Here is a 13,811-nt window from a genome sequence, read left to right on the forward strand (position 1 = left end):
CAAAAGAGAGAATAGAGAAACAACATTGCACCTCTGCTAATTACTGACATTTCAGAGTCTTCCCCTCTAAAGGGCATTTCCAAGAGGGCTGCAACCACACAAGTACTTGTTATAGTTTAGAAACAGAGACCAGGAATTCCTCATCCTAATGCAAACACTTCGATGAAGCAACTGAAATGAAATTAGAGTCATCTCTTGAAAATTCCACGTGATACCAAGAGTCCCCATAGCCTTGGCCCCACCCCTTCCCCTGTTGCATAGGAAGGTATGGGTCCATACTTTCTGACTCTAAAATGGAAGACCCAGGCACAAAGGAAAACTCACAGGATCTTTCCATGGTTACTCAGAAGTGTGCAGTCCAGCACAGCCACTTCAAATAGGAAACCCCAGTAAGAGTTTTATCATGTGAAATCATATGGTATTGGACTTTCTCAGTCTGACTTATTTCATTTAGTATAATGCCCTCTAGTCTATGTTGTCAAAAACGGCAAGATCTCATCTTTTTAAAAAATGTTTTTATTTAAATTCTATTTATTTGGGGTGCCTGTGTGGTCCAGTAGTTTAAGTATCTGCCTTTGGCTTAGGTCATGATGCCGAGGTCCTGGGATCGAGCCTGGATTGGGCTTCCTGCTCAACAGGGAGCCTACTTCTCCCTGTCCCTCTGCCCCTTCCCACCCGCCCCTCCTCCCCCAACCACTTGTGCTCTCTGGCTCTATCTTTCTGCCAAATAAATACATAAAATCTTTTAAAAAACCAAGTTCAACTTAGTTAACATATAGCATATTATTACTTTCAGGGGTAGAATTTATTTATTTTTTAATTTTTTTAAAAGATTTTTTATTTATTCATTTGACAGAGATAGAGACAGCCAGAGAGAGAGGGAACACAAGCAGGGGGAGTGGGAGAGGAAGAAGCAGGCTCCCAGCGGAGGGGCCTGATGTGGGGCTCGATCCCAGAACGCCAGGATCACGTCCTGAGCCGAAGGCAGATGCTTAACGACTGAGCCACCCAGGTGCCCCAGGGGTAGAATTTATTGATTCATCAGTTGCATATAACACCCAGTGCTCATTACATCAAGTGCCCCCTTAATGCCCATCACCCATTTAGCCCATCCCCTCCACCCACCTCCCTTCCAGCAATCTTCAGTTTGTTTCTTATGGTTAAGAGTCTCTTATGGTTTGTCTCTCTGCTTTTATCTTATTTTATTTTTCCTTCCCCTCCCCTATGTTCATCTATTTTGTTTCTTAAATTCCACACATGAGTGAAATCATTTGGTATTTGTCTTTCTCTGACTGACTTGTTTCACTTAGCATAATACCCTCTAGTTCCATCCACATCCTAGCAAATGGCAAGACGCCATTCTTTTTGATGCATGAGTAATATTCAATGGTATGTATGTATATACATCATCTTTATCCATTTATCTGCCGATGGATATCTGGGCCCTTTCCATATTTGGCTATTGTGGACATTGCTGCTATAAACATTGGGGTGCATGTGCCCCTTTGAATCTTTTTTTAAGGCTGCACAATATTCCTGTGTGTGTGTGTGTCTGAGTGTGTGTGTGTGTGTGTGTGTGTGTGTGTATACCACATCTTCCTTATCTATTTGTCTATTGATGGACACTTGGGTTGCTTCCATATCTTGGCTATTGTAAATAATGTTGCAATAAACATAAGGGTGTATATATCTTTTTTGAATTAGTGCTTTTGTTTTCTTTGGGTAAACACCCAGTAGTGAAATTACCAGATCATATAGTATTTCTGTTTTTGTGGCAGCATGACATGACGTATAGGGATGAATTGCTATGTTGCACACCTGGGACTAACATAATGTTGGTGTCAATTACATTCAAATAATAATAAAAAAGAAATCAGAGTAAGGAACTGAAAAAAAATAGTATAAAGACTTAACAATAGAAAAAAAAGTTACATCATGTGCAATCCAGCAGTGTGAAGTACAAGCAATGTGAAGAACAATTAAATACAAGGGTTTGTATAGAAGCCATTCAGAGAAAAAGGAAATTAGTCATTAGCTTAATTTTGTTACTCAATCAGTGGCTCTTCGGACTTCTTAATCAGTATAAATAGGTCTCACTTACTCAGAGATGCTGCAAAGAATTGTCAGAGATGAAGTTCTCATAGTCCAGAGCTGTGAGGTCACTTTCTACTTACAGAATTCCTTCCAAACAAAGGAAGGGAGGGAGTGTTCTTTAAGATGAGCACTTGTGATTTAGCAACTCAGTTGGAAATCAAAAGTGAGAGGTGCTGGCAACAGCACATCCAGCCCTTCCTGTCTGACACGCACACTGTCTCATCTCTTCCAACCAGTTAGTACATCAGAGAAGTGCCCAGCTGGTGAGGATTCAAAGACTTGTCTTGCTGTCAGGTTTTTTTTTTTTTTTTTGCCACTTTCTAGGTTTACAAGATCAGTAGTCACTTTCTTTAACAGAAATCTGACTACAGTTTGTCATAAATAATATACTCCCCCTCTCACTTCAAAAGAAGAATCTTGAAAATTAACTCCCTCCCTCCAATAGATGGTGTAATTTCAGCATTTCTCCAATAAAACACTAATTTTTTTTTTTTTTGGCAGTACAGTGGAGACAGTGCTTTGTCAACCACATCCACAGTGACAGTGTGTATTAATTCATTCACCTCTCCTCTTCTTGGCCTCGGTTCAACCATATCATCTCTCTTCTGGATCAGTGTAATCACCTCCTAACTGATCTTTCAAATATCTCCCTTTCCTGAATGCCAAGGAGCTACTCAAATCATCTGAAAATAAATGGATGTGGTGCCATCAGCATATTTTAACCAATCACTAGGATACTTTATAAGGACAAATTATAAATCGGAGCATTTATTAAATAATCAAATGAGTTGTGATTATAATGCAGCATGATTATGTTCTATCCAATCAAATTAATATTTACAGCATGATTACTGATGTTGGTAGTTTGTCCTCAATCATAAGACACATGAGGGACTGTGATCTAAAAGAGGTCTGCATGCCTCTGTAGCAGTCTGCTTTCCTCACAGGGAGATAAACAGCACAGCACTTCAACTACTACATGTCCAGGGATTTTACTAAGGAAGACAGAGAGGTGAGAAAGTTTTGGTTTTCTACATGGGATTCCCAAGCATTCAGAAGCACAAGAGCAGGAGTGCGAGTCCAGCTCAACAGAGTTCAGAATACTCTTCTCAGTCACTCATGTACCAGAGCACATGTTAGCATCTGCCTCTTCCCTACGATCTCCTTATCTTCTTAATTTCTGTGTTTCGGATGGTTATTCACCCAACTTTCTTCTCCTTTTTTTCCACGGTGAGCAACACAAAAAATGTTTAAAATGCTTAAGAAATTTTAAAGGATTGTTTGTTGCTAAAGGATTGTTTAAGACCTTTAAGTTTCACAGTTTTATTTTTATTTTTTATTTAATTTCAGTTATCCAACATGTAGTAAGTACATCATTAGTTTCAGCTGTAGTGTTCAATAATTTATCAGTTACATATAACCTTTGCATTTTTAGAAGGGGGCCTACTGTAGGAGGCGATGGTTGGGGTAGATTCCCATATTTTATTTCACTTAATTCTCATAATCCAGTAAGATAGATATTACTATGTTCATTTTACTGAGAAGAGTGAAGCGGAGCTGGAGTCTAAATGTGGTCCCAAAAGCAGGACAGGCAGGCAGGTTTGGAGTGGGGTACAGAGAGAAAGAGGCTGAGTACTATAGCACTGAAAACCTTACTCCTGCACCGGGCTTCAGGGTACTTATGTCCCTGATGTCAGTCAGCATTCCCATTTGTCTCTACCTAATTACAACTACTGAGTCTTGGCTATGGTGTAAAACTTAATTTAGTGCAAATACTCCATATTAAAATTCTTTCTCTTTGGGTGTTATTTTGGCCTTTATTTGGTTAAAGTCCTAATAAGATGGAAAATAGGCAACAACCTACAGATTTAACACTGCTGGTGCTGACTACTGTTTCATGTAGTCCTTATTAAAGTGCAAAAAGAGAGTAGTATCCAGAAGGATGAAGAAAAACAGCACACATTTCTATAAAAATGGCCTAATTGAACAGAATCTCCAAGACCAAGCTGACACAAATAAACCAATTTGATAGATTCTGGATGTGCTCTCGTAGGCCATGAGAATTGGCATTTTTATTTATGAAAAATGTAAATTATTTATTTTACAATCTATATATGTGTATTTTAGTATAGAGTATTAAAAAAAGACAAATAGCATGCATGCACGCACACATGCACTTTAACAGAAATACTTAGTTTCCTCCTTTTCCTTCCAGGTGGTAGAAGGGCTCCCATGAGTAACATTTCTGCCCCATTTAGTCACTTTCCTGGGAGAGTGACCTCCTTGACCAGCACTTCTAGAAGAAGGACCTGGGCATGAACATCTCAGTTTTGCCTCTTCCCTCTTTTGGGACCAACCTGTCTGCAGAGAACACACAATCCTCTGCACCACCAGGTTCCACGTTGATGATGACTTTAATAGTCAGTGACTCAGGGTTTATGTTAATCACAAGTTGCGGTGGGTTGAATGGTAGCCCTTAAAAAGATATATCTATATCCTAATTCCTGGAACCTGTGAATGTTACCTTATTTGCAAAAAAGGTCATTGCAGATGTAATTAAGTTAAGGATCTTGGGATTAGGAGATAATCCTGGATAATCTGGGTGAGTTCAACTTCAATGATAAATGTCCTTAGAGAAAGGCAGAGGAAGATTTAAGACACAGAAAAGAAGAAAATGCAGACAAGAAAGGAGGAGGCAATGTGACCACAGAAGCAGAGATTAGAGTGATGAAACCCCAAGTCAAGGCATACTGACAGCTCCCAGAAGATGCAAAGAACAGATTTTCCCCTAGAGCCTCTAGAAGGAGTGTGGTCCTGCTGGCATCTTGATTTCAGACTTCTGGCCTCTGGATTGTGAGAATTTCTATGCTATAAATCACATTTGCAGTAATTTGTTACAGTAGTCACGGGAAACAAATACAAAAGTCTATGTGGCTCATAGATCTGCACCATCATCTCAAATTAAGTTTTCTTGTTAATAACAGTGACATGTTTATATATGTCCATCTATGTACTCTATATCCATTTTTATCTATACCTGCTTAACATTTTGCTCTCAGAACCAATCTACTGATATCTATTAACCCCCTCAAATTGCAACAAATGGCATTTTATTCTGAGTTTACTAAGCTAAAATTGTTAAATAATTGGGAATGAAGATTGACCTTTGTCAAGTATCTTTTCTGGTATCAGGTTGGTTATATGTTTTTTCCCTTTTGGATGACTAATATGATGCATTATATGCTAATTGCACTGTGATCAGAGAGGGTGGCTTGTGACTTATGGAATTTATGGAAATTTTTTCTATGAATAATTTTTATAAATGTTCCATAGGCACTGGAAAAGATGTATTCTGTTTATTGGATAAAAGACTTGTCTAGACCTGGGAGGACCATATGGCCTGGCGAGCTGGGATACTCCATTTACACCTGCTGTCCTGGCATCAACAGCACTTCTTTTGACTATCAGAATGTCCTGATTTAGATGACAAATTATGCTCACCCTATTTGTACTAGGAGAGCAAGAGGTTAAGCACATAGTCTCTTAATCAGGCTGCTCAGGAACATGCCTCACCACTCTGCCTGTTTCCTTATCTATAAAAGAGGGGTAACGACAGCCCATGGTGAGCGTTCAAAGATGCTGACGGTTAGCCTCTGTCACATCAACCTTATTCCAATTCTCTAAGTCAGAGTTATTTACCTGATTTAAATATTTATTTCCATCCTTATTTATTTTTGTCTTCCTGTATGTCAAGAGGCATGTTAAAGCCTCTTACTATTATTGTACTTTTATCCTCTTTTTGTATTTCTAATAAATTGACTATAATAATTTTGAGTCATTATTATACACATTAAGGGTCATGACAATTAGATCTCCACTATAAATTCCACCGCGTATCAGTACAGAATGCTCTTTCTATCCCTGTGGAGGAAAAAAGGGGCTTTCTGGAACTCTCACAAGCTGGAGGTAGAGATGTTGGTAAGGACACCTGGGCTCTGGCGCTGCTTTCTCTCACCAGTTAAGAAGGCTGAATTTGGTCAACTTCCTTTAAACTGAAGTACATGGACTACTGGGTAAATTTTATGTGATTACCATGGGGTAATGAAGATATTACGCATGGAATTATATAGGATTTGTAGTTTAGATGTAAAAGTAGAGCTTACCTGTAACCAAGAGTCACTAGCAAAAAACAAACAAACAAACAAACAAAAAACCCCCGGAAACTCCTTTTTAGATGGCATGTAGGATGCGCATTATTTGGTCAGATCTCATTTCCTGAACCACTGGTCCTCTTGTTTATTTACCACCACGTTTTTCCTGTTTGATTCACTAGTTCATATGGATTTTTTCTTTTTTTTTTGGTTTCTTATATTACCTTATTCCTTTTTTTTTTTTCAATTTTGTAGATGAGGAAACTGAAGTTCAGGGAATTAGGGTGATTTGTCCAAATCTCACAGCTTCTGTTTACCAATCACCTCATCTATCTAATCTATCCCTCTATCTAATAGGTGAAAGTATTATCTTATAAAAAAACAAGATGGGCTCATACATACCACTGAGTACTTTAAATCAGTTAACAAAGTTGTTATATGAAGGCAGCTCTGTGTTTGTCTACTCTTAGAGCCATCATTCTTTCAGTGTGACTTTCCTGGAGGAGCAGCACAACAGAAAAGGAAGGGAGAACGCAGGGGTATTTTCCAAGCTTGTGGCAGAGAATACTTAGGACCTCGGTGTGCCAACACTTCTGTGTTAGAGTCATGAGCCTTTTCACCTCTACATGAACAGGAGTCATCCTGAGCTGACTTTCTTTGCTCTGGCTCATTATTTAATGAGTTCTGCTTTGCAGCAGCACTCACACACAAACAAATCTAACTAGGCTTTACGGCTAGAGATGGTGAGTACGGAGAGTCAAAACAGAGTACTTCCATGGGCATAGACCTGCTGGATTTAGGTCTTCTTTGTGATGGCCTGAGCAGACGTTTGGTGCAGATGCTCATACGCTGATGACAGACACAGCAGATAATAGTCCTGGGTGGATGGTGATCCATGGAAAATTGGGAAGGAAATGATCCATGGAAAATTGGGAAGGCCTAGGCTAGGAGAGAGAGGAATAGGAGCTACTTCCTCAACTGACTCACAAGTGAAAAGCAGTATTTTCATTTGACGTTGTTATATACATAAAGACTTAAGCCTTCTTTTCTCTGTACTAAAACGAGGATGGCCCAATGGCCCTTCACTCATTTAAGAATGGGCCTCCATTTAAGAATGGCTCCTAAACCAGCACTCTCAACTTGAGGCATTTTCATGGATAAGGTGGCTATGAAACAAAGACCCCAAAGTCAGTGTTCAGAGGAAATGTGTGTCTACTTCAAATATAAGGATAGGGTCCCTTCCAGTCATCACATAAGAGAAGAGGTTGCCACCTTATATTTCCACCCTCCCACAACCTGTCATGTTATGGGGCATTCTCTGAATCCCTTTGATTTTGAACGTCACAGCAGTGTTTGGGTAAGTTACAATAGCCTGAAATTATCTCAATCAATGAGATTTTTAGATGCTTATAAAACCTATCTGGCAGAATTGGCTTAAGATCTTTTTTTATTTTTATTTATTTATTTATTTTTTTAAAAAGAGCAAAACTACACAGACTTAGTAATTACCCTTGGGTATGACCTCCAAATTGAAGAGCTGGATGTTATTGTAAACCTCATCTTAAAAGCAGCATAGTAAGCAGCTGTATTATTAAGGCCACATACATGGGCCTACAGGACAAATAAAGACACAGAAACAGCAAGTGTCCAAATATTCAGCAAAAATGTAATTGAGCCTCAAGATGAATTTCCAGCGAACGCACCATCAAGGATTCAAAGAGTGATGTATCAAACCAACCTGATGAAAGTGAAAGACCATGCCTTGGAAAACTGTGTCAGATGACTCAGAAAGTGGCTGTAATGTTGACAAAATCCTGATGACATGGTTGCATATGAGGAATTTGAATAAAATTTTCTCATAACACGCGAGAGTGAGAAAATGTAATACTTCTCAATTTTATATAACATGTGATTGAATATGTAATGGGTTAATATACATTTTATAGAATACGATTTAAAATATAACTAACATAGTAGATTTAATATTCTAAGTAGCTATTTATTTATTTCATTAAGGTGGGCCTAAAAATGTTTATTTAGACTGTGTCACACTGTGAATTTGAAGCGTGGTCATTGCATATGCAGAAGCATCTTCTGTTTGGTCACATGCATTATTTATGGCTCCTTGACTTCACCTTAGTGTCGGCTTTAGCTTTGTAGCACTACTCTCTTTCCGTGTCCTAGGCTCCAGGTTCGACATGCCCTGTGCCTGCCTGTGGCCCTAGTCCTTCTGGCGAGAGGAAACATGATATCTATATCAGACTGAATTGCATACAGTGATGATTTATTAGTGATTTTTCAGGCTTTTGGCTCATTAGGAACCAACCTAGTTTTCATGCCCCAGCTTCTTGAGATTTTCTTAAAATGATGTGGGACCTTCACCACACACACATGACATTAAACAACTTCTATTAAGCCAGAGGAATGGCTATGGCAAGAGATACACAGGAGCTTGAATCTTTGCTGGTTGAGGCTGACTGAATAAAGAAAGAAATGATGAGAATGTCAACAACTAATGAGATATTTTGCCAATTCATTGATTAAAACCATACAAGGGGTTTTTATCCTTGCCAAATCCTGTCCTAATAAAGGCTAAAGCACTATCAGTAGCAATTATTAAACCTTTAAAGCTTCTAATTCAATCTAACAAACATGTGCTATGAAACTTATTGGAAAATACTGCTTCTCCTAAGGGCTGGATTCACTGTGCTGATGTGGATTTAAAACACTAATCCTAGAGGAATTCCACACTGCGCACAAAATCAATTTTGCAAACATGCAGTGGGAAGTCTATTTGACAATTTCAATATTTTCAAGTGGAAAAATTATCCTACATTTTGATTCTATTAGTCCTTCAAAATATTTTTTTGATAATGATCTTCCATTGTTTTAGAAGCAATTAGGCCACTTAAGCCTGACAGCATGATTTCAAGAGGGATGCTGTGCAAGCCCCTATCCACAATGAGAATTTGCAGTCAAGCAAGGAACAGCTGATACATGCAAAGAGATGCAATTGGGGAGTGCTACCTATAAACCCCTCGTCCTTGGGAAGGCTAGAGTAGAGTAAGAGGATAATGATAATGATTTTGGATTCCTGTTTAGTCCTTTTCAAAGGCTGGAAGGTATATCAAAAAGCAGTTCCCATCAGCCATCAATGAAGAGGTTCGGTATATGTAGAAAGTCTGTGACTGATGCATGAAAGGAAGAGAAAACCCACCAAAATTTCCTTTGTAGGTTACTATTCCAAAGGACGATCCTCAACCCGTAAGATATACAGCTCTGAACAGAACAGTGCTTAAGGCAAAATAAGTAATAAGGAGGCCTGGACTTTTATTTTGAAATTAATAAAATGTGGTTGATATATAAAGGCCCAAATTAAGTGTAATTGTGAATTAAGTTCATCTCCTGACTGAATCAGAACAGACAATACACTGAAATATTCATACAATATTATGGTGATGATACATTAACATGATGATGGACAATATTAGATTTCATTTAGAAAAATAATAATGGGTTAAAACCAAAAGAGGACAGACATTTCTTTAAAAGAATTCCATAGTTAAAACACTTACTTTAAAAACTCACTAAACCCATCACAAATCATGTTTTCAGCACTACTATTCATTCCTAGGTCTGTATCAGCAAAGACAGATGATATGCCTGAATTCTGTTCCTTTTCTTCACTTATTTTTTTTTTTTCTATTGCTTAACAAGAATCAGGAGACACACTGCTTCTATAAGGCAGATCCACTGGTTAATGGACATTACAAATAATGCCATGACTAGTTGGATGTGACTTCTGGATCTGTGGTCACAAAAGTGAAGAGTGAAACCACAGCTCCTCAGAAAAACTTGCTTTTCTTCAACTTGACTCGTGATCATTCTCTGAAGCTATTTGCATCGGGACCTAGCTCAGTTGTGTCCTGGGGGGCAAGTATTAGACAAAGACTGTTTTATGTCCAAAACACATGAGAAATTACATTATTAGTTTTTCTGTAAATATATAATAATGCTGGTTAATCCTAGATAGAAGAGACAGTACAGAAATCTATACTACCAGACTTCTAGTTTAGGATAGAAGTTTCCAAATTCAGCTGCTTCAAAATCACCTGGGAAACTTATTAAAAATATAACCCTTACATCAAAATCTCTGCATTTTTGAAGAACTCCCTATCCTACATATTCTGGTGGTTCTGTGTCCCACAAAGCTTGAGCACTGCTACTCTCAAGGGTAGTGCTGGAATGTCTTATGTTGTAAATTATGAATATTTCCTTTGTGTATTACTCACGTGTAAACCTTAAGAACAAAATCCTTTTCTTCCTTTAATTCTGTGAGCGACTGTAGGACATCCAGGATGCTTAGGACCGCACAGCCATATGGTCGCCGGTAGTGCAGGTGAGCAGGGCCTTTCTTTGAGTCATTCAGAAGCATCCGGCCTGGAGCACAGCAGAAAAACCAGTCAGGCTGAGAACTCCAGGCTCCTCTCCAGTATCACCTGATTGTCATCCAAGGATGCCAGAGCTGTAGGCACCTTAGAGATACTTAAATTGGAAGACTGATTTAGGACTGAAGGGAGCCATCCAAGGATGCAGAATATTTATGTGGAGAAATACCAAACAGGCCTTTGGCTGGGGCTCTTCCCCTGCACCACATTCAGTTAATCATCCTTATTATCTACCTGAATACCAACAGTCCACTTATTAATCATATGAGAATGAAACGGTGCTTTTATGAATTTCTTAGAAAAACCAGTGTGTTAGATTTAAACTTCTTTGGCATATTGAGGATACAAAGTTTAATACTTTAGTTGCCAGATAAAAATATGTATGCAAAGATGAGAACAATGTGTTATTCTTCCAACCACATTTTGCTGCCAAAGCTGCTCCTAAACCTCTGTGGAAGCGGAAGCGGAAGCGACAGTTGTGTCGGGAAGAAGGGGCTTCTCCCGCCCAGCAAGGCTGTGCCTACGGTGGTGGCAAGAGGACTTGCAAAAGCACACCTGGAACCTCAATGAACGCTTATGAAATACAGCAAAACCAAAGTACAGCAAAATCGGTGTTTTGTTGGCGAAGGATTAAAAAATATTCTTTGACAAAAAAATGTACAAGATATCCCAGAACCCAAACCTATGGAGGAAGACTTGGTTAGTCATAGCCCCCCAAATTATGCCATACGCTTGAAATGAGGCTGAGTAAATCAACCACCAAACAGTAGCAAAAATCACTTTTTTCATCTTGGGTGCGGTAAAAGCGAAATACCACACGTCACGTCGACTGCAGCAAGGATAGTGACTCTCATTTTGTGGAAAACAGCACAGATACATACTTTTGGATAAAAAACACAGCAAAGGCCTTTCACCACCTGTTAAGATGGCAACCTGCAACATGTTGTAAGATCTCTGAAGTGGAAAAGCTGGTACAAAGGCAAGGCACTGTGATGGAAAGAATGTCAAAAGAGCAGACCGCTTGAAATAAAGAGTTTGGGTCCAAAAACAAATAGGGAGCAGAAGATTTCAAGTGAAAAAAAATGCTTTCGTTTATGTCAAATTCAGCTACGATAGCAGCTGAGCTTAAGGGAGAGTTCCAATACAAGCTGGGCTCTCATCCTGAGACCTGACATTACAGGTAAGAGCTAGGGATAGGATAAAGCTCAAACATAGGAGTAGATACTTATCCCAAGGTGGGCTGGTCTTAGTCATGTGAACGGATAAGGTAGACAGTACCTATTCGTATCACATGGGCAACTATATATAAATCTCTCTTCATATCTTTGCTGCTCAGATCCTAAGAAAAGAAAAGAAAAAACAAGTAAATTAAGGCAATGAATATACCGAAAATAATTAAAATTTCATTTCAAACCTCACAATCATCTGCTTTTGTTACTTTTAGCATATGTTATAGGTGGGGAGAGGGACTAAAGCACATAGTGGTTTAGTGTCTGTAAGATTCCTGCAGCGAAAATGTGAATATCTTATATGCCTCTGGAAGTTAATTTTATCGATAATATTTTCCCAGCTTTTATATAGAACACACAACAAATATTCTCACAATAGAAATCTTCATAATATTGCCTTATCCATGTTTATTCTAACATCACATCAAAAACATTTTGTAACAAAAGAAACATTCAATGCAGAAAAAATGGGAAAACACCCAATAAGCTTATTAATGACTGAAATTCTAGAAGTTTACTCTTTACTAATTTTATGTTTATTCTGTGCTCTACATGATTATTAAACACTAGATATGTTCCCTTGAGAAGAGACTAATTTGGTCTTAGTGAAGCCTCAATAATTTGATGTCTATTTCCAAATTTAGATATGCATCATTTGTACTGAAGTATGAAGCTAAAAATAATCTATCTGGAAAATTCTAAGGGCTTCCTTTAACTAAACAAATCTGATCCAACCAGTAATCTTTAAACTAAAATTATGAAAATAGTTTTATACATTAAATTATTTATGTTTAGGACACATTTTGAAATAGAATGTTCATTTATGGGTATGTATTTTACTTTAACATGTTGTACTTAAAGTAATAAAACTTCAATATATACTCTGTTTCAGACTTCTTACCAGGTCAACTTGCTGCTCACTCAGACACACTGTTGTGAATTAATGATGATTGTTGGAATAACCTCTGTCCTTAACGGGACGGTTTCCCAAGATTTCCCTTTTGCTTCTAGGAAAAGGTCCCTTACTTAGTTCCCTGTCCTTCCCATCTTGCATCTTTTGATTGGTCGTAGACGTTTATCTCTTTTTGAAAAGGCAGGGAAAGGGACAATCAAGTGACAGTTATAATTTCAAATGAGCTTTGAGATCCAGAGTCCCCATGTTTGCTTTATTTTTATACCTTGTTGCAGGGTTAGGATTAGCGTAAGGCAAGCAAGGCACCCAAGGTGCAAAGTTAAAGGAAGTCTCACTCTCAGGATCCTATGCTTTGCTTGCCTTACTGTATTCCCAGTTCTGCCCTGTAGAGTGGTCCTAAACATATGAAAGGAAAGGAGACATTAAAAAGTAATGGTGCACTGGGTGTTATACGCAAGTAATGAATCATGGAACTTTACATCAAAAACTAGGGATGGACTGTATGGTGACTAACATAATATAATAAAAAATTATTATAAAAAAATTTTAAAAACGTAATATGCAATGGTGAAATTAAAACTTTTAGATTCTAGATGGCTATGACATTTCACCACATTCTTGATGGAATAATGAAATATGCTTATAATGAAATAGGTTACAAAATAATTTAAGATAAATGTGTATCTCTGGAATCACAAAGAAATATTTTATATGAAAGTTGTCTTTTGAAACTGAAAAAGGATGGTTCAGGCTCCATTTCACCATGTCCTTTAATTTAGAAATGGAACTTAAAATGATACCCTCAAAATATCTCTGTATTTTGACACTTATTAAAATGGCTACTACACAATGAATAAAACTGAAAAAAAACCCCAGATTACCACTTTTATGTGCTTATTTGGGGATTGAAACATGTTTATTTACTGAAAGATATAGAAATGTTCGACACATTTCAAAGGAAACGGTTCCTTCTTCA

At 37.9% G+C, this 13,811-nt stretch overlaps 1 protein-coding gene across 1 annotated transcript in view; it reads right to left on the bottom strand.

The window, feature by feature from the left end:
- The window catches only part of DOCK3 (dedicator of cytokinesis 3), a gene marked incomplete at its 5' end in the record, with an annotated part of 534,371 nt that overhangs the window by 105,833 nt on the left and 414,727 nt on the right, over positions 1-13,811 (bottom strand). Inside the window, 2 exons of the mRNA XM_040628234.1 lie at positions 10,538-10,685; positions 11,972-12,032. Of these exons, the coding sequence (XP_040484168.1) occupies positions 10,538-10,685; positions 11,972-12,032 (209 nt within the window). The remainder of the gene's footprint in view (positions 1-10,537; positions 10,686-11,971; positions 12,033-13,811) is intronic.

Source organism: Ursus maritimus, unplaced genomic scaffold (assembly GCF_017311325.1).
Source record: "Ursus maritimus isolate PB19 unplaced genomic scaffold, ASM1731132v1 scaffold_14, whole genome shotgun sequence".
NCBI lineage: Eukaryota > Metazoa > Chordata > Mammalia > Carnivora > Ursidae > Ursus > Ursus maritimus.